The sequence below is a fragment of the Triticum aestivum genome, chromosome 1D, assembly GCF_018294505.1.
Source record: "Triticum aestivum cultivar Chinese Spring chromosome 1D, IWGSC CS RefSeq v2.1, whole genome shotgun sequence".
NCBI lineage: Eukaryota > Viridiplantae > Streptophyta > Magnoliopsida > Poales > Poaceae > Triticum > Triticum aestivum.
The window spans coordinates 400,998,953-401,022,865 of NC_057796.1; the positions used below are offsets into that span (position 1 = coordinate 400,998,953).

General features: G+C 47.2%; 1 protein-coding gene across 1 annotated transcript; it reads right to left on the bottom strand.

Moving 5' to 3' along the window:
* Positions 1-16,566: 16,566 nt before the first annotated feature.
* LOC123171175 (probable WRKY transcription factor 70) lies at positions 16,567-19,380 on the bottom strand. The gene is made up of 3 exons (XM_044588795.1): positions 18,931-19,380; positions 18,445-18,534; positions 16,567-17,188 (listed from the first exon to the last, which is right to left on the bottom strand). Exons 1-3 carry the CDS (start codon positions 19,305-19,307, stop codon positions 16,783-16,785), a joined length of 873 nt encoding a protein of 290 aa, XP_044444730.1. The 5' UTR covers positions 19,308-19,380; the 3' UTR covers positions 16,567-16,782.
* Between the last annotated feature and the right edge of the window lie 4,533 nt (positions 19,381-23,913).

A 23,913-nucleotide genomic window follows, 5' to 3' on the forward strand; every position in this document is an offset into this window, starting at 1 on the left:
TTCCTTCCTCTTCTTCTGCTTCTGCTTTTGTTGCTTCTTCTTCCTCCTCCTCTTCTTCAAATCCTGCACTGACCTCTGTTAAGACACATTGCCTCAGCCCACTCCAACCTTTTGTTCTTCCAAGCGTCATTGTCAAATGCCTCCACACCATGGCCGGAGCTAACAACATCGTCAGGCTCGACCTCTTCCTCCTCAGGCACGTGTTCATCAAAGCCCCACTAGAGGATCCAGTTATGCAGAATGCAACAAGCAAGAACAAGCTTAGCCTGAGTGGAGTATGGGTGGAATGGCTTCTGATCCAAGATCTTAAACCTATTCTTCAGAGCTCCAAATGCCCTCCCAACAGTTACCCTAAGGCTGGAGTGTCTGAGATTAAACAGCTCTTGTACAGTCCTAGGATAGTTCCTACCAGAGAACTCGTTGAGATGGTACCTTGTTTTCCTGAAGGGTGGACGAATACCCGGCCGACATGTATAGCCAGCAACTCCAAGGTAGAACTTCCCATCGGGGATGTTGATCCCATCAGGTCGACTCATGCTGTCAGTGAGAATGTTAGCATCATGCGCTGACCCCTCCCAGCTAGCCAGCACATATGTGAACTTCAGATCAAAGTCAACAGCAGCAAGCACATTCTAGCTTGTGTAGTGCTTCCTCCCCCTGTATGCTGCAGACAGTGACCTAGGAACTTGGCAGTGACATGAGTGTCGGTGTCAAAACCGGCGGATCTCGGGTAGGGGGTCCCGAACTATGCGTCTAGGATCGATGGTAACAGGAGACGGGGGACACGATGTTTACCCAGGTTCGGGCCCCCTCTCTATGGAGGTAATACCCTACTTCCTGCTTGATTGATCTTGATGAATATGAGTGTTACAAGAGTTGATCTACCACGAGATCGTAATGGCTAAACCCTAGAAGTCTAGCCTATGTGAATATGGTAATGAGTATCTGCCTATCCGGACTACGCTCTCCGGTTTATATAGACACCGGAGAGATCTAGGGTTACATGGGGTCGGTTACATAAGAAGGAATCTACATAGTCGGTTGCCTAGCTTGCCTTCCACGCCTAGTAGAGTCCAATCCGGACATGGGTACAATCTTCAGTCTTCATGTCTTCACAGCCCATCAGTCCGGCCCATGGATAACAGGCCGGACGCCCAAGGACCCCTTAGTCCAGGACTCCCTCAGTAGCCCCCGAACCGGGCTTCAACGACGAGGTGTTCGGCGCGCAGATTGTCTTCTGCGTTGCAAGGCGGGTTCCTTCTCCAAGTAATATATTTGACCGTTGATCCAATATCGCTCCCCTCGGCTTCTGTGCGCTAATAACTTGGTCTTCCATGTGTCGAGCGAATGCGGAAAGTCGGGGTATTTTTGCAAATAACGCCCCCTCCAAGCAAAGAAGAGCGTCTTTTTAAAGAGATTGGATCCCAGATCCACTCGGCACCACACGGAGAAAAATCCCCGGAGACTGCTAGGAGAAACCATTCCAACATGGCTAGCATGCCCAGCTTCTCTTCCCGTCCCAGCCCAGAGAAAGGCGAGTGGGAGAAGTGCTCTGTGTCTCACAGTCAATTGGCGAAGTTACAAACGCAGGGATTTCTTCCTCCTGCGGATCTGGTCCCTGTTCGAGCAGGGCTGACCTCCTTCAATGGCATGACTCAGGCGGAGGACTTCCCCAATCCATCCGGGGGAGCGAGTGTGCTTCGTCCCTTATCTGCTAAGAGGCGTCGGATTTCCAATCCATCCGTTCCTCCGAGGGCTTCTGGAATATTACGGCCTCCAGCTGCACAACTTCACTCCCGCCTCTATCCTGCACATAGCAGGTTACGTCGCTTTATGCGAGTTATTTCTGGGTGTTGAAGCCCATTTTGAGCTGTGGAGAAAATTGTTCTGTCTTGTCCCGCGTAACCACGAGTGGTCAATATTTGAAGTGGGCGGAGCCGAAGTGTGGCGCATCGCCAATACCGGATACCTGTCCGGCACACCAAGGAGGGCACCTAATGAATGGCCTTCCGAATGGTTCTACATCGAGGACGTTGCACTTCCCGACCCGGTTCGAAAGGGTCTCCCTGAATTTGCAAGCGTTCCACTAAAGAAACGCCATAGTTGGCGTCCCCGGAGCCTTGAGGAGGATGACAGCGCGGAGGTTCATCAGCTCCTGGGCAAGATAAAGACACTTGCCCAGTCCGGATTAACAATGGTTGAGGTAATGGCGATCTCCATAGTGCGAGGGGTTCAGCCGCTTTAATATAGAGGGCTCCCAATGTGGCACTACAACGGGGAGGACGACGCCTCCCGCTGTGGTCGGAAAGGTCCGGACACCCCCGCCGCTCTAGCCAAGATACTGGCCGAGCTGTTCAAACGGGAGGAAGAGGAATTTCTTCGCATCAATCGCAAAGATGGATATTCTATGTATGATCCTCCCAGTTGGGTAAGCCTCAATCCTTCTGCTTTACTCATTCTGCTTCCCGGATTACCTTTGATAAATTTCTAATCCGCTTATGACAGCATTGGCGAAAAATCACCGCGGGGTTTTACAGCCCCGCCCCACAGCCTGAGAACCACAACCGGGAGCTGGATCCTGGGTTTGAAGAGGACCCGGATATATTCGTGGTACTCGCGGAAGGGGTGTTTTACCAGGCGAGCTACGATGGCACGGAAGTGGCCATTATCGCCGATTACCCTGGTCTTCTTCCTGCTTCCCACGTAAGTTATTAAGAAAAAGTCTCGCTCGAAAGAGCTTCCTCGCACTGCCTCACCCATCGCACTGCATCGTGCTCCACAGGGGAGGCGTTCGGCGCGTCACACTACTCCGGGGGCGGCTCCAAAGAGGGCGGCTCCACCGCTAAGAAGGGCCTCTAAAAGGAAGGTCGGTGACGACTGGCCCCTCGTCAAAGAGGTAAGGATTTGAAGGTATACTTTAGTAGTCGTATCCAACTGCAACTTATACATTTGTCTCGTACCAGGAAAAAGGTTCACTGGACTATGTCCGAGGGTCCGGCCGGCTGTACTCGCAGCACCCGGGATTTAGACCCCGTCGGAGAGACGGGAGCAGATATGGGAACAATGCCGGACTGTCCTTTCACCGAGGGTTCAGAGAATATGTCCGTTACCAACTCGGAAGTCGAGAGCGCCATGAATCATCGGCACTGCAGGGCTATTTTACGAGACCCTGAGTTCTCGGAAGAGGCGTTCAATGCCTTCAGCTCGGCTGATGCATACATCCGAGGTGCTCGAAACGGGCTTAGTAGAGCCACAAAGCAGCATTTAATAGATGTGCGGGTAAGTTTTCTTTGTCCGAATAGGATGGTCATATGCCAGTAGCCAGTACAACTGATTTAAGGACCATTGTATGACCAGGTTCTTACAGAGAAGAACAACCTGCTAACCCAAGAGCTGGAACAATGTCGAACGCAGCTAAATGCTGCCACCGCCGAACTGAAAAAGTCCAAGAAGGCGTCACCTGGTAATATTCCCCTCCATCGAGAAAATATAATTATATGCCATTAATGTTAACAGTCCTGCCTATGCCATGACATAATTATCAGAGGAACTCAAGGAGGCGCTGGAAGTCGCGAAAGCGAATGAACAAGAGGCCAAAAGGCTACATGCTGCGGGCGAACGTGTGCTGAAGCAGGCCATTGTTGAGAAAAACCAGCTCCAGGATTGCAAAACCCAGCTAGGCGAAGAGCTGAAGGATGTGCGGGCCCAGCTAGCCGATTCCGTGAAGGAGAACAAGAAGCTGCGGGGCGGCATGTTCAGTATGTGTCTGAACTATTGGTAAAGTAGTTCGGAGACACATGGAACTGATATATTCATGACTGCAGGTATATTGACGGGCCGTCCTGAAGAGGAGGTGTCCGGATCATCGAGTGATCTGCTGCAAAGGCTGTCACAAGTGCACGAACAGGCGCGACTGGCGATGCGGAGTGTTGCCAAGGCCCTATGGCCATCCGCCTCCCCTCTAGGAAGTATGGAGGAGCTTGTAGAGCTGTTCAAAGGACCGCGGCGGCGTATCCGACTATGGAAGATATCGGCCTGTCGAGAGGGTGCGCGAGAAGCATGGGCCATGGTGAAAACTCGGTATACCAAGCTTGATCCTAATCACATGGCTCGGGTCGGACTGCTAGGGTCGAACGGGGAAGAAATTCCCGTTAGTTTAGTGTATGACCAAGTAGAGGTGGCCACCAAATATTCCCAACGGGATTGTAAGTTAGACCGCCTGTTGGACGGTATAGAGGAGGAAGTGTTTGAGTCCAAGTGACTATGTACTTTCCTTACACTATGTAATTCTAGCTGAATTGTATAGCATCTGTCATGGCAGACCTTTTCGCTTCAACCTCCGGACTCGATGGTGCGGAGTGTTTCCGAATACCCTCGCGGCCGAATAGACTGGGGTATGCCTGGAAAACTAGGCGTAGGGGTCATATTTGCTTGAACAGACAAGTTGTATTCTGCTAGTTATGTTATATTACATTGAAATAGTAAGAAACATCTTCTAGAGAGAATAGTTCCGTTAAGGGTTCCTTTCCCTGGGTGTGCATGTATTAGTGTACATGTCTAAATTGTGATGTGAAAATCACAGCATGTATAGCTTCTGGGGGTTCGCAATGGAGTGAGTACAAAAAACGTCTTTAATTCGCCGACCGAATATTCCCTTAAGAATGCTAGCTTTCGGCTTCACCCAGTCTGAGGTAGACATCCGGATGACCCGGCAATAACAATCGCAGAGGTGCTCCCTTTATGCCCTAGCCGAACTAATGGGAACGTAGGGCATAAGCACAGGAGCAAGGCAACCCAGCTTGGCCAAAACTTAAGTCATATCGATGCATATAGTGACGAAGAAAAGGTACATATGGAAAGACCCATATGTGAAGAGCGTGATGCTCAGTGAATAATGAAAAGCTTCTATACAAGAAGCCCCCAGGCATAATGGGCGTACATATGTAAAGATGTGTACGTCAGCAGTGTTCGGTCAAGCCGTATGAGAGCTTTAAAGCGGAAAAAGGTGTAAAAGAGAGAAAAAAGTAGTGGAAACTACAGGGGATAAGGAGACTAACAAAGAGTTCGGCGCTAGGCATAGAACCTTCGGAGTCTGGCCGCGTTCCAGGGGTTCGGCTCTAGGCGATTGTCTGATGCATCACGAAGACGGTATGCTCCTCCGGTAAGAACTTCGTCAATTATGAAGGGACCCTCCCATTTGGGCTTGAGTTTGTCCTTTTTCTTCTCCGGCAAGCGTAGGACGAGTTCGCCAACATTGTAGGTCTTGGCCCGTACTTCTCTGCTTTGATATCTTCGAGCCTGCTGTTGATAAAATGTTGAACGGGCTTTGGCGACGTCGCGCTCCTCCTCCAGGGCATCTAGGCTATCCTGCCGATCCAACTCGGCATCTTTCTCTTCGTACATGCGCACTCGAGGTGAGTCATGTATAATATCGCAGGGTAATACAGCCTCTGCACCGTACACCATGAAGAAAGGTGTATATCCGGTAGTACGGTTGGGCGTGGTCCGTAGCCCCCAGAGTACGGAGTCGAGCTCCTCGACCCAGTGCTTGTCTGACTCTTTCAAAGACCGCACTAGCCTGGCTTTGATGCCGCTCATAATGAGACCATTGGCTCATTCGACTTGACCGTTTGTTTGCGGATGATAGACAGAGGCGTAATCGAGCTTAATGCCCAGATTAGCACACCAGGTTTTCACCTCATCAGCTGTGAAATTGGAACCGTTGTCGATGATGATGCCGTGCGGGACACCATAACGGTGCACCACGTCGGATATAAATGCAATCACCGGTCCGGACTCGGCCGTTGTGACTGGTCTAGCCTCTATTCACTTGGTGAATTTATCCACCATGACCAGCAGATATTTTTTCTTATGGCTTCCCCCTTTAAGGGGTCCAACCATGTCCAAGCCCCAGACCGCAAAGGGCCATGTAATGGGGATTGTTTGTAGGGCGGTTGGGGGCATATGGCTTTGGTTGGCGAAGAGTTGGCATCCAACGCAGTGCTGGACGAGGTCATGTGCATCTTCTCGGGCCGTAGGCCAATAAATCATGTACGGAAGGCCTTGCTGACAAATGCCCGGGCTGCGGCGTGGTGCCCGCCAAGACCGGCGTGAATTTCTGCCAAGAGTTGCTGCCCCTCCTCCTCGGAGATACACCTTTGAAGGACTCCGGTAGTGCTTTTCTTGTAGAGCTCTCCTTCGTGAACTTTATAGGCTTTCGAACGCCGGACAATGCGGCGAGCCTCGTTCTGATCTTTTGGGAGCTCCTTCCTATTAAGGTAGGCCAAGAATGGTTCGGTTCACGGGGCAATGACTACCATGATGAGGTGGGCTGATGGTGTTATTTCGTTGGCTGAGCCCCCGATGATATCGGCATGTTTGCTATCTATGTTTGTGTTCGGAACGGGACTATCGTTGCTATCTCCCCCTTGCCACACCATGGATGGCTTAAAGAGCCTTTCAAGGAAGATGTTAGGTGGGACGGGGTCGCACTTAACGCCGATGTGAGCAAGGACGTCTGCCGCCTGATTACTTTCGCGGGCGATGTGATGAAATTCGAGCCCCTCGAACCGAGCCGACATCTTTAAGACGGCATTGCGATAAGCTGCCATCTTTGGATCTTTGGCATCAAAGTCTCCATTAATTTGGGATACTGCGAAGTTCGAGCCCCGCGCACCTCCAGGCGTTGTATGCCCATTGATACGGCCATCCGAAGGCCATGTAGTAAGGCCTCGTATTCGGCTGCGTTGTTGGAGTCTGTGTATAATATTTGGAGTACGTACTGGACGATATCACCCGGGGGGATGTTAATACGACGCCCGCCCCTAGCCCCGCCAACATTTTGGAGCCATCAAAATGCATAACCCAGCTGGAATACGCGCCGTACTCTTTAGGGAGTTCGGCCTCTGTCCATTCTGCGACGAAGTCAGCCAGTACTTGGGATTTGATGGCTCGACGTGGTTTGTACGTGATGTCGAATGGAAGGAGCTCAATGGCCCATTTGGCAATCCGGCCTGTGGCGTCCCGGTTGTTTATTATATCATTGAGGGGCACTTCAGAAGCCACCATGATTGAACACTCCTGAAAGTAGTGTCGCAACTTTCGAGATGCCATGAAGACTGCATATGCTATCTTTTGATAGTGAGGGTACCGGGATTTGCATGGTGTGAGGACGGTGGATACGTAGTATACCGGCTTTTGGAGCGGAAATTTGTGTCCGTCCTGTTCTCGCTCGACGACGAGTACGACGCTCACCACCTGATGTGTTGCCAATATATATAGGAACATTGGTTCGCCGATGTTTTGCGCAGCCAGGATTGGGTTGCTTGCCAGAAGGGCTTTTATTTCTTCCAGTCCGGCTGTCGCTGCGTCTGTCCACTTGAAGTTATCGGTGCGCCGTAGAAGGCGATAAAGGGGCAGCGCCTTTCCCCCAACCTGGAGATAAAGCGGCTTAAAGCTGCCACGCACCCAGCGAGTTTTTGGACCTGTTTAAGTTCAGTTGGCGTAGCCAATTGTGACAAAGCTCGGATTTTGGCTGGATTTGCTTCAATTCCTCTATTGGAAACGATGAAGCCCAATAGTTTTCCGGCGGGGACGCCGAAGACGCACTTTTCCGGGTTAAGTTTGATGTCATATGTACGGAGGTTGTTGAATGTGAGACGCAAATCGTCTATTAGTGTTTCGACATGTCTAGTTTTGATGACGACGCTGTCCACGTAGGCCTCCACTGTCTTGCCGATCTGTTTCTCGAGGCATGTTTCGATCATGCGCTGGTAGGTGGCGCCGGCGTTCTTGAGCCCGAAAGGCATGGTGTTGAAGCAAAACGGCCCGTATGGTGTAATGAATGCTGTTGCAGCTTGATCGAACTCCTTCATTTTGATTTTGATGGTATCCAGAATATGCATCAAGGAAGCACAGCGAGTCATGTCCTGCGGTAGCTTCAATGATTTGATCAATACGAGGAAGGGGGAAGGGATCCATAGGGCAAGCCTTGTTAAGGTCTTTGAAATCGACGCATAGGCGCCAGGATTTATCCTTCTTTGGTACCATTACCAAGTTTGCCAGCCAGTCTGGATGTTTAATATCTCTGATGAATCCGGCCTCGATGAGTTTGGCCAGCTCTTCCCCCATAGCTTGTCGTTTGGGTTTGGAGAAGCGCCGCAGTGTTTGTTTGACCAGTTTGTATCCCTTCAGTATGTTGAGGCTGTGCTCGGCCAACTAGCGCGGGATTCCTGGCATATCTGAGGGGTGCCAGGCGAATATATCCCAGTTTTCGCGCAAGAAGTTTCGTAGTGCGGCGTCGACTGTAGGGCTGAGTTGCACTCCGATAGATGCTGTCTTATTCGGGTCTGTTGGATGGACCTGAAATTTGACTATTTCTTCTGCTGGCTTGAAGGAAGTGGACTTGGGTCGTTTGTCCAGGATCATATCGTCCCTATCCACAGTGGAGCGTAGTGCGGTTAATTCTTCGGCCGCAAGGGCCTCAGATGATTCCTCGAGGGCCAGGGATGCGGTTTTGTTCTCGGCGCGGAGTGCTATATCCGGATTGCTGACGAGGGTGATTATTCCGTTAGGCCCGGGCACTTTTAGCTTCATATACCCATAGTGAGGTACAGCTTGAAAGCGCATGAAGGCTTCTCACCCCAACAGGGCGTGATATCCACTATTGAAAGGGGCCACCTCGAAAGTTATTTCTTCGGACCGATAATTGTCCGGCGTGCCGAATACCACATCAAGTGTAATTTTTCCCGCACACCGCGCTTCCCGACTGGGAATGATACCTCGAAAGGTTGTGCTGCTTTTCTCGATGCGGCTCCTGTCTATTTCCATCTTGTGGAGTGTCTCCTCGTAAATGAGGTTTAGTCCGCTCCCGCCGTCCATGAGGACTTTTGTAAGTCGAAAACCGTCCACGATGGGACTGAGGACTAATGCGGCTGGCGCTTGGACTATTCTGTATTTAGGTTCGTCACTGGCGTTAAAGGTTATGGCCGTGTCGTTCCAGGGGTCAATTGCGGCGACCTGGCAGACTTCGGCGAGATCGCGCAGTGCCCTTTTACGCTTATTGTTTGAAGCGAATGTCTCGAAGACCGTCAATACTCTTGTGTCGTCGTTTTCTAGAGGGTGCTGTTCTCGGGTGTCCTTGATGAGGATGTCCTCGCCGCTCTTGGCTACCTGCCGAAGTATCCAACATGCTCTAAGGCTGTGGGTTGCTACGGTATCTGGCGTCATGTGTATTTTGCATGGGCCATTGAGCCATCCCTCCAGAACGGTGCCGTGCCGCGTAATGGGTTTATGTTTTTTGACTGTTGGGCTGGGCGTGCCACGGGGGTGCGTCCTTTTCGCCTGTAGGGGGAGTTGGGTTGGGACCGACGGTTCCCAGCAAGCTGCCTGAGTTTTCCAGGCGCTTTCCATCACGCTGTACTTTTGTACGATAGTTGCTAAGTCGCGAACTTTGGTATGCGGCGGCGATTGATGGCGTTAAGGATACCTTCGTCCGCGTAGTTGTTGCAGAATGCTGCTATCACGTCTTCGTCGCGGCAGGCTTTTACCTTATCTTTGACAAGGAGGAATCTGGCCCAGAAGTGGTGGACCGTTTCTGAGACTGTTGTTTGATGCTCATGAGAGCGTCTATGTCCGGGTGGGTGGGTGGAATTAAATCCGAACCCTGACCCGATTTTGGATCCGGAGTTTGGAGATCTACCGGGCCTGACAATTCGGGCTTCGGGATATCGACTGATTTTTTAGGCTCGTCGTCCGACTCTATGTTCGGAGGACGAGACATGCCTTTCTGCCGGAGAATATCAGGCCCTTCCAGATCGGAGATCGGAACATAGTTCGTCTTCAATATAGCAGAAGAGTTGTCCCGCTCCTCGACTACCGCTATCTGGTGGGTGATCGGCGGAGTTTTAATTTCTCTCTGGTCGGGTTTAAGCCCAATCCGATCGTAGTCTGTGGCGACCCCCAAGGCGGCCATGCGATCCAAGAGTTCGTTCAACGACGATAACTCCGTCGGATCCATCCGGGCGGAGTTTTCGGGATTAACGCGGAGGCGATTTTCGATGACTTGAGAGGTCATCGTCGGCTTAAGGGCCGAACTGGCGGTCATGACGAAGCCGCCGAGCCGGAGGGTTTGGCTTGGGGCCAGGGCTCCTCCGGAGATGATATTATCCTTGACAACAAGGCGAGCCATCAACCCTCTTGGCGACGGCACAGTGGAACTCTCAATGAAAGCACCAATGTCGGTGTCAAAACCGGCGGATCTCGGGTAGGGGGTCCCGAACTGTGCGTCTAGGATCGATGGTAACAGGAGACGGGGGACACGATTTTTACCCAGGTTCGGGCCCTCTCTATGAAGGTAATACCCTACTTCCTGATTGATTGATCTTGATGAATATGAGTGTTACAAGAGTTGATCTACCACAAGATCATAATGGCTAAACCCTAGAAGTCTAGCCTATGTGAATATGGTAATGAGTATCCGCCTATCCGGACTACGCTCTCCGGTTTATATAGACACCGGAGAGATTTAGGGTTACATGGGGTCGGTTACATAAGAAGGAATCTACATAGTCGGTTGCCTAGCTTGCCTTCCACGCCAAGTAGAGTCCAATCCGGACATGGGTACAATCTTCGGTCTTCATGTCTTCACAGCCCATCAGTCCGGCCCATGGATAACAGCCCGGACGCCCGAGGACCCCTTAGTCCAGGACTCCCTCAATGAGTACTATCTATTGCCCCAATGCAATCCTGAAAATGGCATCACAAGCCCGTGTTAGTGCTCAACTTGAACAATACAAGTATATCAAGCCATGAAAAGTGTATATTGTCAATGCTCACCTTGAAGTATGGATACCATCTTGGGCTTCCGCGAATCTTGGATGGAGTCTGACCAGATGGTCTCCTGATCATCTCTCCTCTAAGCTCCCCAATAGCAAAAAGCACTTGCTTGAAGTACCTAGAGATGGTCTCCATTGATCTCCTGAACGTGTGGTGAATGACCCTGAACCTCTGGTTATGGCCAACAACATGGAGGAACATGGCCACTTGCTCTTCAACACTAGTGTTGATACTACCTTGTAGCAGCCCCCTGCTCCTGAAGGTCTCGACAAGCCTGGCAAATGGTGCTCTTTTCATTCGAAGCATCCACAGAGCCTCGACGTCGTTGCAGTTGTAGATGTAGTTCAGATTTTGGATCCTCCCCTGTTCCCGGAGAAACAATGGACCATAGCGGATCAAAGGTCTCCCAGCACGACGAACAGCTCTCTGGTGCATGAACATGACCCATGCTTGAATCACACTAATCAGTGCTGCTGCCTGGATTATCAGGCTCATCCGTGTGTCCATAACCTAGTCGACATTGACGGTTCGTTCAGTGGGAAATCGATCCTACACCTAGCCTAACGGCCTAACCAACGAGCTAACAAAGGGGGGAGGGGGTGCTGCTTACCGGCATCGGAGACGAGGACGGCGTAGGGGGAGCCATGGCACAGACTAGGTCGACCAGACGGTGGCCAACAGCAAGGAGAGCACTAGATCCGCCGCAAACGCCGCCGCCTCTTCCGCCGCAGCCGCCTCTAGCATAGATCTGAAATCGCAGCCGCCGCCGGTGGTGAGGCAGTAGGGAAGAAAGGGGGTGAGGCTAGATTTGGCGCGGGGACGGCGCGCCAGATTTCCATCTCCCGCCATCCCCCCTCGCCCTCGCTCGCACCCGCCCGTGCGACCTCGCGCCGCACTCAGCCTGGCTCACGAGAAACTGCCGATCCGATCGTTTCCAGCGAGTCAGGCTCTGGGCTGCTTTGAGAAGCGTGCGATGCAGGCCCAACAGTAAAACCAGGCAACCAAACAGGCCTCTCTCTTCCCGCGCGGGTCTGATTGGGCTGGATGCAGGCAACCAAACACGCTCTAGGTAGCGAACCGTCGAGGCACGCAAGTCACACGACCACAATTGAAATGCGTACGTGTGAAACAAATCAATGGGAACATCTGGCTAAGCACTCTTATGATACTCAATCTTCTTTTGAATGGGATGGAGATCCACCCAATTTCATTCTTCCTTATGTAATAAATGTTGTAACTCTTTTAGCTGAGAAATAAAATACCGAGAGGTTTTCCCGTCAAAAAAAAAATCAATGGGAACATCTGGCTTCCTGTTCGTCGCTCATCGGTTCGTCTTCGTCCTCTCATCGGCTCGTCGTCTCATCGGCCCGTCGCTCGGCGCCTCGGCCGCTGGTTGTCACCGCTACGCGCAGAAATCCGGCAACCCGGCTTCCGGCAATACGGCAATACGTGATACGTATGTGAGTGCAGGACATTACGTATCCAATATCCAATACGTATATTCAACTATTCATCCATGATTCATCCCACGAAGTTTCAAAATTTTGATGATAATTTTCTAATTTGATCTTTCATGGTATATGTACAACCATCATAATTTTTTGTCATACTGTGTACATGTCTAGAGTTCCTATCATCCGATCTATAATTTTTTTTGTCATTATGTTTATGTATCACGCACATACATACATATATATGGTCTTAGGACTTAGGGGCCCATGTCGTCGAGTTCGCCTAGGGCTAGGTAGACCGGCAGCTGCGCCAGTGGGAGGTACGAGAGACCCTAGAGCTTGGGTGGCCTATTCCCTCTGTTTTTATTAACTCTGCATATTAGCTTAGACGTAAGTCAAACTTTATGAAGTTTGATCAAGCTTATCATAACAGTGTTGCTAAATCTCAGTCGACTGAGACTTGCTCTCAGTCAATGCTATATGAGTGAGATCTTACTAAAAACTTCTTATATGCTAACTCATGCAAAATTTTCTCTTTAGTTTTTTCTATATTCTTTCTTATATGTCACTATCACTTGATTTAATAAACTTGATTAATTCTCAGTTAACTGAGACCTAACCACACATTTATCAAAAATAATCTAAAGTTTATATATGGTATGAAAATATATTGAATGACGATTCTAATGGTATTGATTTGGTATTGTAGATGTTAATAATTTTTATATATATTTGATCAAAATTTATAAAGTTTGAAACAAAGCTAATATGTGAAGTAAATAGAAATGGAGGGAGTATTTTTTTTTCTTACGGGCAGGGAGAACTAGACCTTGATTACAACTTTACAAGCATACTCTTGAGACTCTTGACTGGTCAAATCTGTACTGGTCCGAGCGATGAGAATTTCAGAACAGACAAAAGAGATGGTATGTTCCTGTCAACATCACTAATGCTGGCCATTTCAGGCAACTATGAAATAAGCTAATTAACCTTCCCATCTTCCGGAGCATGAGTGGACCTTGCCCGATTAAGTTAAACACAGTCGGCAACTTGGCATTATACCAAACTCCGATGCTTATTCTCCTTCTCGCCCAAGCACACCTGCTTTCTCCCATGCATTATTTTTGTTACTATTTTTAGAAGATGGAGGTTTCTCTCTGACCTCTGCATCCATCCTCATGTGCACAATTTGTTTCGTCATGATCTGAACTATCAAATTATCAACTTGGTTTGCCCTTGATGAACGTTGACAATAGGGCACCAAAGCAAGGTATCTCAACAAGAAGCGGTATTTGTGCACGATGCGATCGACTGAACGTGTTGCCTTGTGGAAAATACACTTGATTGTTCAAAACACTATTGGGCAGGTTCGATGGATAGGAATTTCATAAAGAGACAAAAGAGGTGGTATGGTTGTATAAGCAATTCAGCATACATAATGATGGCCATTTCAGGCAACGATGAGTTAAGCTAATTAAGCTTGCCCGTCTTCCGGGCCAGGAGTTGACGTCGCCCGGTTAAGCTAAACACAGTTGGCAACTTGGCATTATAGCAAACGCCAAGAACACTTGCTCTCCTCTGACCTTTGCATCCATCCATACACCAACAATTTGCTTTGTACTGTATACTGTAATAATGTACTGAACTATCAAATGATCAACTTGATAACAAGCGGTATCAAGTTGATCATTCTCCCCGATTAGATTTGTTACTATTTTGGGAAAAATGAGCGTTCCTCTGTGACCTTTGCATCCATCCATAGATCAACAGCTTGTTTTGTACTGTACTGTAGTAATGTTTTCTAATGATCAACTTGATTTGCCTTTGATGAACTATCTAATGATCAACTTGATAACAAGCCGTGTTTGTGCAGGATGTGATCGGAAGAACGTGCTCGTTTGCAATGACTTTGAAATCACTTGTTAATTTTGTCTCAATGCCAGAGCCCTGAGTGGACTATCAACAACTTGCAGATGTGAACTTGGCTGGTGGCATAGCTGGCTCTGCCTAGTGTGTGCACATGACTCGTGATTAGATGTTGATGAGACTACAAGGAAAGCCACACCACCATATCGACACGCTTCGTTACTTTATTCATGTGCTGGCCATTATGTCCTGTTGCCACGCAATGCTCACGACAGCGTCCATGACATCAGCATCGATTAATTGAGGATAAGAATGTAGGAGTACTAGTAGTTTGTATACTGTGCACTCATCCTTGTGGTGCTACCACTGAGTAACACATTGACGCAGCATCAATGTATGTTATCATAAAATTATATATTAAAATTTAAAAAATTACTTGAGATACATAAATGATAATTTTGGCATCAATGTGATAATGGATCAAATCTAAAGCCCAACTTATCTTATGGACTATTTAGTGTCGAATTTGATATTTTTGTTTTTCGAGCTACGTTCGAATATATTTTTGACAACATACATTATTGCTTTGTGAATATGCTACAATGTTTTTTTTAGAATTTTTTGACATTTTAAATATGATATGGAAGTTTGGTGCACCGGGTGCGCCAAATATTCTCCCACTAGTACCCCTGGCTGGCTGGCTGGCTCTAGTTTATTTGTATTGCTACTTGCAAGATGCTGTTTCCTGTGAGCTGATCCAAGCTTAGCGTTGCTAACGAACTGTTTTGGTTACCTTTTCAAATGTAGCTTTTCTTTGCCAACGCTATGCTTTTTTTTTTCTTTAGGAAAACGCCCAAGCTCATATATTAAATAAAATTAAACATTTGCAAGAACTTCCGGACAAGAATATGAAACTACAGGTAAGTCCTTGAAGAAGTCACCGCAGTCTTCCTTATGCAGTCACGGACGACACGCTGTGAGCATATCTCGTTGCATCCGGGCCATCTTACCAAAGCAGCCTTGTTGAAACACATGAGCCTGTAGAAACAGTGACCGGGAAGTCATTTGATACAGACTAGCAGACGTTGGTGACCATGATCCGAGAAGACCGTCGTCCCAAAGACGCTAGCAATGAGGAGGGCCAAACAATAATTCCATCTCCAGCCATGGGAACACAAACTTCATAATTCCCTAGCAGAGTCGTATCTTGTGGAGAACAAAACCATGCCGCAACGTCACCCCCTCCGCAGGACGCCGCCGTCGTGGAAAAGCGCTAATCACGCCATACCCCAATGCTCGACGATTGACATCATACACGTCGACACTCCTACCATGAATCGACATGGCAAAAGCCAAGGATAATTATTCTCATCGACGTTGCTAACCCAACCTCATCGACAACGAAAAACTCAAAACCCCAATAAAATACGATCCGAACACACATATCCAGAGTTCCCCCACCATCACACTGCCATAGTGGTCGGCAGAGGGCAGGGGAACCTGCGGCGGCTTCGACGGGTCGAGGGGAAATGCAGTTGCCTCCTACTCTCAAACCCTAGAAAAAATGATTCGTACTAACACAGTGCATCTCTGATGGAACGCTTTCCATGCATTCGTGTTCCTTTGGAACAAATGGGCTGGGCCAGCTAGGAGCTAGCTAATACTTTTGTTTTACGGAAAACAGCAGGTGATTTACCTACTGTAATTTAGTTACAGACCATAAATACTTGCAGAATGGACGAACGCAAGCTTAGAAGCTAAATGTGTTTTACATGAGATTTTCTTTTTCTTTTTTGCAATGGTCTTACATGATCATATGGAACAATTAAGCCCAAGCTTCAGAGACAGCAGGCCTGTTGCACTGCATAGGCATAAATAAGCTCAAGTCTCTTTTTTTTTGCGAGGAAATAAGCTCAAATTTTATTTTATTTTTGCAAAGAAATAAGCTCAAGTCCGTTATAGTAGTTCATCTCAAAAAACTTTTTAGTAACTTTTTTTTTTCGAAACGGAGGCAAAAGATTTGCCTCATCCATTAATTAAGAAGAAGTTTAGAGGCTCTTTTACAACGAAAAGCAAGGAGATTTAAATACAAAGCCACTACTCTCCCGGCATTATGAGACCCAAATGTTTGGCTCCTGCCATGACCCAAAGCTTAGCCTCCCGCTGAATGTTGAGTAATAGGACGGACGGCAGAGTAGACTTGTGTTGGAACACCCTAGCATTCCTTTCACACCAGATAGTCCAACAAGTTAACATGGTGAGGGAAGCGATGGCTTTCCGGTGTGGCACGCCGACGCCCGACATGTTGATCCACCAATCGTGGATGGAACGCCTAGTCATCCAAAACTTTTTAGTAACTTGTGATGTTGTACTACTACCATTACAATTATCTCTCACAACATGCATGCAATTATTAAGGTTCAGGTAGATGTTTGCATGCAACAAGTTGATGAAGCTAAGGGAGTGTTTGGTTCAGGGACTTTTTAGTCCCAGAGACTAGAAAAAGTCCCTAAAAAGTCCCTAGGAACCAAACGGGAGGGACTTTTTCTACAGGGACTAGAAAAAGACTCTATCCTAGGACTTCTGAACCAAACACCCCCTAAAACACTGAGTTTCACAGGCTAACTAGCTAGCTACCATCCCCAGAGTGACGACGAAAAAGTGACTTGACCTCCATTTCCATCTCCCACTGCTTGGGCGACAGGAACGGCAGCGAGGAAGAAGACAGCTCATCATACGTGTAGTTGTAGCTGGGCACGGTCACGGACATGTCCGCGTCTTCCTCCTTCTTCAACCTCGAGACACCAACAGCCGAAGAGAGCGACGCTTTGGAGAAGTCGAGCACCTGCGAGTTATTAGGGCTGCTTGAGCTGCTGGGTGGTTGGTCTTGGTCTTCATCTGGGAACAAAGTATCGCATGTGTGGTCGTTGATGAGGGTGACCAAGAACATGGGCGGGTCGCGGCTGTTCTGCTGCTGCACGTACTTCTTGGCCGGGCACTTGTGCTCGTCGCTGTATCCGCATCTGTAGTACAACCTGCAAAAACGTTGATTTACCAAGCGTGTGAACATATATACGAAGACATTGCAATTTTATGTTCTCGGTTAATTTTTGCTGGAATAAGCATGAGCTAGGAGTTAAGATAACAGGGAAAATACACGGTGAATTACCATAAATTACTTCTGGCAAAAAATCTAATGCAGTAAATTATGCCGAGCGGTTGGTATAGACGAACCCGGCCTCTGCAATAGCTCTTGACATCCAAGGCATGTTGAGTCATCGATAATGCACAATATGCATCTACAGAAAATGGTTTATCCACGCTTGAAAAAAGAGGAATATATCTACTCACTTCGATTCATATTAATTGCCGCTGATTTAGTACAAAAAGGAGTAGTATAACTTCTCATTAAGGTACAAATTTAATTTTGTGATATCGCATATACTAGTACGTCTGTCTAATTAAAGGTAGGATGTGGAGGTCCTAACTGTTATTACTAATAAAAAGCTTATTAGAAATTTAGCCAGCTTCCGGAAGGTAGCTTATATTTGATGTGCACCAAATGGAGCATATATCAACCATAAATTTGGGAGAGGTCATTATCCATGCCAGGCCACGGATGCTTAATTTAAAGTCAGGTACTTTGATCTTTTCATTTTAACAACCACATACAGCTCCATCTAGTGCTTTACAGTTTTTTTTTTTTTTGCAGAAAAAACTTTCAATCTATTCATCTTCAATCATGGTAGTATAACGAACACTAGAAATAATAAAAATTACATCCAGATTCGTAGACCACCTAGCGACGACTACAAGCACTAAAGCGAGCCGAAGGCGCGCCGCTGTCATCGCCCCTCCCTTTAGATTAAATACGGGATAACAAATTACACAATGAAAGAGCGATCTTTTCCGGCCTCTGCATCTAAGGATACACATACATGCCAAGGTACAAACGAATTGAATAGAGGTGTACTACTTGTACAGAAACTGATTATTGGCGTTTCATATTTATCCAAGGGGGGAAATGAAAGTGCTATATATAACTAAAAACTGTGACCTCACATGCAATTTTTTTCTATCTAGCTCACTTTGAAAATCTTAGATATAGTGTATATACTTAGAATGATAGCGTTATATATACTACCACATGGTAGTATATTAGACATGAGATAAGTAACTATCACCGGATGGTAGAATGTATTTTCCATATATAAAGCTAATGACACATGTATATAAATGAATTAGAGAGCTGACCAGGGATCGTTGGAAGTCCATCAAAGAACTTTTATACCTTGGAAAATCAGCATGGAGGATCTTCTTCTCGCCATATTTCCTCCAGTGGAATCGATCATTTTCTGGTGCCTCGGTTAGTATCTCCTTGCTGAAAAACAAGATGGGGAAAAATATCAGCTTTATCTCGCATATATAGTCATATACTACTTTCCTAGCTAACCATAAAATGTAGATCGTGGTACGCAGAGGAAAACAAGATTAATTATGCTACTCCATCATGCCTCACCAAATGCACTGGGATAAAGCAAGATCTAGCAACAAAGTACAGTAGCAACTTTGTTATCAAGAACCTAAAGCAACTGAGTAGCTACAGCTAGTACTAACAGTGCCATGAGAGTGATTAGTTCACCATCCTCACTGCGAAGCCAAATACACCATAGATCTGACAGTACCAATCCTTCTCTAGCACCGATCCCCACAGATATGCATGCCACAGTACTATTTGCTGTAGCAACCACGCACGGAGTTTTAAGTAGATACTCACATTGGAAGCTCCTCGCCGTAGGTGCCTCGCCGGTGCTTCGCCTTCCTGTTCCTGGAGCGTGCCACGGGGCCATTTCGCATCCCGCCACCTGAGGGGCCGGAAGCATGGCCGGGATCATAGGAGGAGGAGGAGGAAGAGTACTGCTCTTTCTCCGACTGGAGCACAGAGAGCGACGACGCCAGGGCCGTGGTGATGTCGCTCACGTTGGCCAGCGCGGCGTCACGGCGGCTGTCCTCCGGGATGAGCTCCACCTGCTGCCGGAGGAACTCCGCAAGCTGAGAGCCCTTCCGGAGCTCCTCTATGACAGCGTCTCTTTGGTCGGAGGGCGACGGGGGCGCCGGCGGCGGCGACATCTCGGACTTGGGCCGCATCGCCATTGGGGAATATTCAGGAGGTGGAGACGATGTGAACCCTGGCTGGGGTTGGACCTGCTGGATGCTTTGGATAATGGCCTTCGAGACCAGCTGGCTGGGGAGGTGTTATGGCTATGTGTCCGTATGGGTTTAATTATTCAACGCTGATAATGCAAATGCCAGAGTATCTATAGCGTGTTTAGGTGCAAAAGGGAACTGTTTATCTATCCAGTCTTGAAAGTGTTTAAGCGCATGCATGTGTGCATGTGTGACTGACCGTATGTGTGGGTTATTTGAATTTGAGGCTAATTGTGTTGTGAATATGACTCATGGAAGACAATGACCAAAGAAAAGACTATATAATAAAACAAGATCAACGAAGTTTATGTGTGGTTTATGATGGTTGTGTGCATCGCTTGATGAAGAGGCCGGGGGTATTCCTCCTTTCCAAAGAAACAAAAAGTGCAATACTACCTAGGATCGATTATGTATGATCATATAATTTATTTGTTACCAGAGTAGCGACCCATTACATATACCGCTCGATGGTCATCAGAGGAGGCCGAGGTGGGATTGGGAGGACATACAAAGGCCGAAAACACAAGTGGCTTCGGAGGGCTGGAATACTGCACGATTGTAATGTTTCTAAATTATTATAGGACATGAAAGAAATATACAGTGCAATTATGCAATCCCATAATCACTAAACCAAAATCTATGGCTCACATACACCACAGGGCCCTTATAACAGTGTTTTGGCCCACCAAGCCCAACCACAGAGCAAAACAACCTTATAAGTAGTGTTTCATGTTCCCCTAAGACTAGCCACAATGGGTAGTAACATAGAGTAGTAACATGCCCATGTTACTACTCTATGTTACTACCTCTATAGTGGGGAGTAACATATGTGTGGTAACATGCAACACTTTATTTATTATGCTATAGACTCATCTTGTCTTGATATGTGTGATGTTACTCATACTAGTAGTAACTAGCTATGTTACTACATGACTCTCTTTCTTCACTTATTGCTTACCACATCATCTATTTTATCTAGATATGTGTGATGTTACTACCTATGTTACTCCCATAGTGGGTAGTCTAAGAGACTAACCCGGTAGTAAGGGATTGTTACCCTTGTAACTTGTGATCTTCACCATCCATAGCCTATGTTAGACAAAACTCATCAAATGTGTCCTTACACATCGGTCACCACAATATAGGCCTCCTTACACTAGCATTATGATCAACCAACCTTGACTGGCCGCCGTTAGTCCAACTAGATTTTGCACCCAACGAAGCGATGTGGGACTGCAAACAGTACTATTAAAGTTGCGAACTCTATTTTTCTTAGTTGGTTAGAGGGAGTTTCTTCCATCGACCCCTCCTCCTACACACATACACCACATGACCAAAATAGTCTCTAGAGAAGCCAAATTTGTATGTAGTATGTACAAAATAACTTGAACACTGTGTAAACAAACATTGTATTATTCTTCGTTATTTTCTAAATAAGGAATCAAAGTGTTTTGTGGGCCACAAACATATAAATTTAAATTTTTCAAAGGAGTTTCACATAATTTTGGGAGGATTTAAATCCTTAGGACTTTTCATATGAGGTCGTTTTGTTTGCGGGGTCGGAATCATTAGGAGTTTACCTAAGGATTTCTTTGCACTATATATATTCTCGAGTGTTTTTTTATTCACCCAAATTTATAGGTATAAGTACTTTAGCCTTCTTGCGGTGTGTCAAATTAAGTATTTTATCCTATTATCGTATCTAGGAAATCTCACAGTTAAAGAGGTCTTCAAATTATGAGGGCTTCTCCGTAGAAATAGAATGAAGCCTTCAAATAAAGTCATTAGAAATCTTCAGGACGGGTGTAAGGATGCTTTTTTTCTAAAAGTATATTTCAATTTGGTGGATCTAGCACTAGATTCAGAGGTTGGGCGTAGAGAATATCAATTGGCTCATCAACATCTGGACGTCACGTTAATAAAATACAGAACATAAATTAACTGTTGGCTGTTGGCAATGTCAGGACAATGACTTTATCTCCCTGCAGGCTAGTTTAATTGGCCCTTGGTTTGTCCTAACACTTTTACATTTTGTACACATAATTGTGACACTGGATAAAAAAAATCAACTGGGATGGTCACAATCGAAGCAAAATAATATCGATTCCATTGATGCACACAAAAAACAAAACAATACATGCACTAGCGACAGGGGTGACTGTGGATCTGTGATATTGAACATCAGTGGATGTAGTAGTACATAGTAATTGTCATTTTCATGACTAATTTTTGAATTGTTGGTCAAGTCCAATTGCCTGTGTGATCTATACCCAGACAAAAAGTAGTGGTTGTGGCTTTCGCTTCACGTGATTATTTGATGACCGGTGGAAGAATCGTCGGCGTGATGTGGCCTGTGTGACATCCAGGGGCTGAGGTAATCTGGCTCTGTCACGGTGTGTTTGAGGGGTCCCTTGTTGTATACTGCACACAGGTAAGAGGCCCCTAATGACATAAGAATTCCATATAATGGCCAACACAAGATTAGTTGGATGGTTGTTACAATCAATCACCGGGTTCTACTAGTGTCTTGGAGCTCAGTTCTACCACGTGATAATTCGCAGTCCAGCGCATGCAGTGAGCAGCCCGTTCACCCGGTCTGCATTAGTCAAATGGGGGTAATTAATTAGCCGCTAATCAGGGCGTGGTCTGCCACCCACGTTCTCACCGGCCCACTAGGCCATCAGCTGCTTCAAGGAGCTTCGCCTCGCATCGCATGCATCGTCAGGTTGCTGTCCACCGCTGGGTCCATGCAAGCGTCGGGCCCCGTACGTCAGCACCGTGACGCCCCAACTGTTACGTCTGCACTCGCATAAAGAATGCGTACATGATGGCCCATCGGCGATCACCGGCCGTGTCTTGAGAAAGGGACAAATAATTGTGTTGCTCAGTTGGCTCTTGGAGACAGATCTATAGTTTTTGGGATGCGTTTATTCTATTCCAGGTGACATTTTGATCATGTTAACTGGCGCCTGGTGGGTGCTTTGCAGCAGCTCGTCACGGGGAACCACGCATGCGATGCGATCTTGTGAGACTATGATTGGATCGTCGTGGACGTACCGCAAGGCGCACCCATCACATGGTGGGAGTTGCCGTATAAAAATATGGTACTCCTATATGGTATGTTTTTGACGTACTCTCGAGAAAAACAGCCTTCGTATCCTATATGAAGCGCACACTGTATGACAGCCTTCGTGTCGTATATGAAGGGCACTTTGTCTGAATATGCAGGCTGTCAATACAAAATGTAAACAAGAAATCGTCCTAATGGCTGTTTACATATCATGCGATAGATTCGTCAGTGACACATTCATTTTCTCTTCCGATCTCCAATACATCTATACTCAGTTAAACGAATAATATTCAGTTAAACTCGAGCATGGTGATGAGGGCTTGGACAACCACGAGTGAGAGTAAGGAAGATTACAATGAGGTACCAATTTCGCCAGGGATTTCAGCTTCCCTGTGACGATTCCGATGGCGACGACTCGATTCCGATGGTGATGCTTGAAACCGTAAGAAGCTAAGAATCCATGTATCCCCATGGATTCCCTGGTTCTCACAATTTCAAACATCGACGTCGAAACACTCCTCCACGCACCACACAATCGTCGTCGAGTCGCCGTTTTCTTTCCACCTAATGGAAAATTTATGTTGACCATTTTGGGGGTGCGATAATCCTTGCGGAAATCCTTATGCCTGGTATTAATTTTACCAGCGCTTCTCTGCCGTTGATCCCGCTCCTCCTCCAATAACAGCACCCAGTTCACCGACGATGATAGTGGAGGTAGTGGGCGGCTAGGTTATCACGGGGAACCATGCATGTGACCTTGTGAGACTATGATTGGGTCGTCGTGGACGTACCGCAAGGCACCGATCACATGGTTTCCCACTGGAGTTGCCCATATTGACAGCCTCCGTATCGTATATGAAGCGCGCACTGTATGACAGCCTCGGTGTCGTATATGAAGCGCACTTTGTCTGAATATATGGAAGCTGTCAAGACAAAATGTAAACACGAAATCGTCCTAATGGTTGTTTACATATCATGCGATCGATTCATCAGTGACACATTCATTTTCTCTTCCAATCTTCAATACATCCATATTCCGTTAAACCAACAATATCCAGTTAAACCCCGACACGATGGTGAGGGCTTGGACGACCACGAGCACGACCATGAGGGTGAGTGCGATTACGATGAGGTACCAATTTTGATGGCAATTTCAGCTTTCATGTGCCGATTTCCGGTAGCGGCGACTCGATTCCAAAGGTGATGCTAGAAACCGTAAGGCCAATCCAATGCACGACCCAGTTTCATCCGCCCCAGTTCATTTGAGTCGAAACGGACAAATGTCATGGCCCAACGCGCGGGAGCATGAGCAAATTCTGTCTGGCTCGACCCAATTTCGGCGCAAATTTGGGCCGGATTTGCCTCCAGACGAACACTGGACAGATGCGCACACGTCCTTTCGTCATCCACCATCGGGCCCGCATGTCGATCGTGCAACTGCTTCCCGCCGACCCCGTTTAATCCGCTCATGTGGTCGGGCCG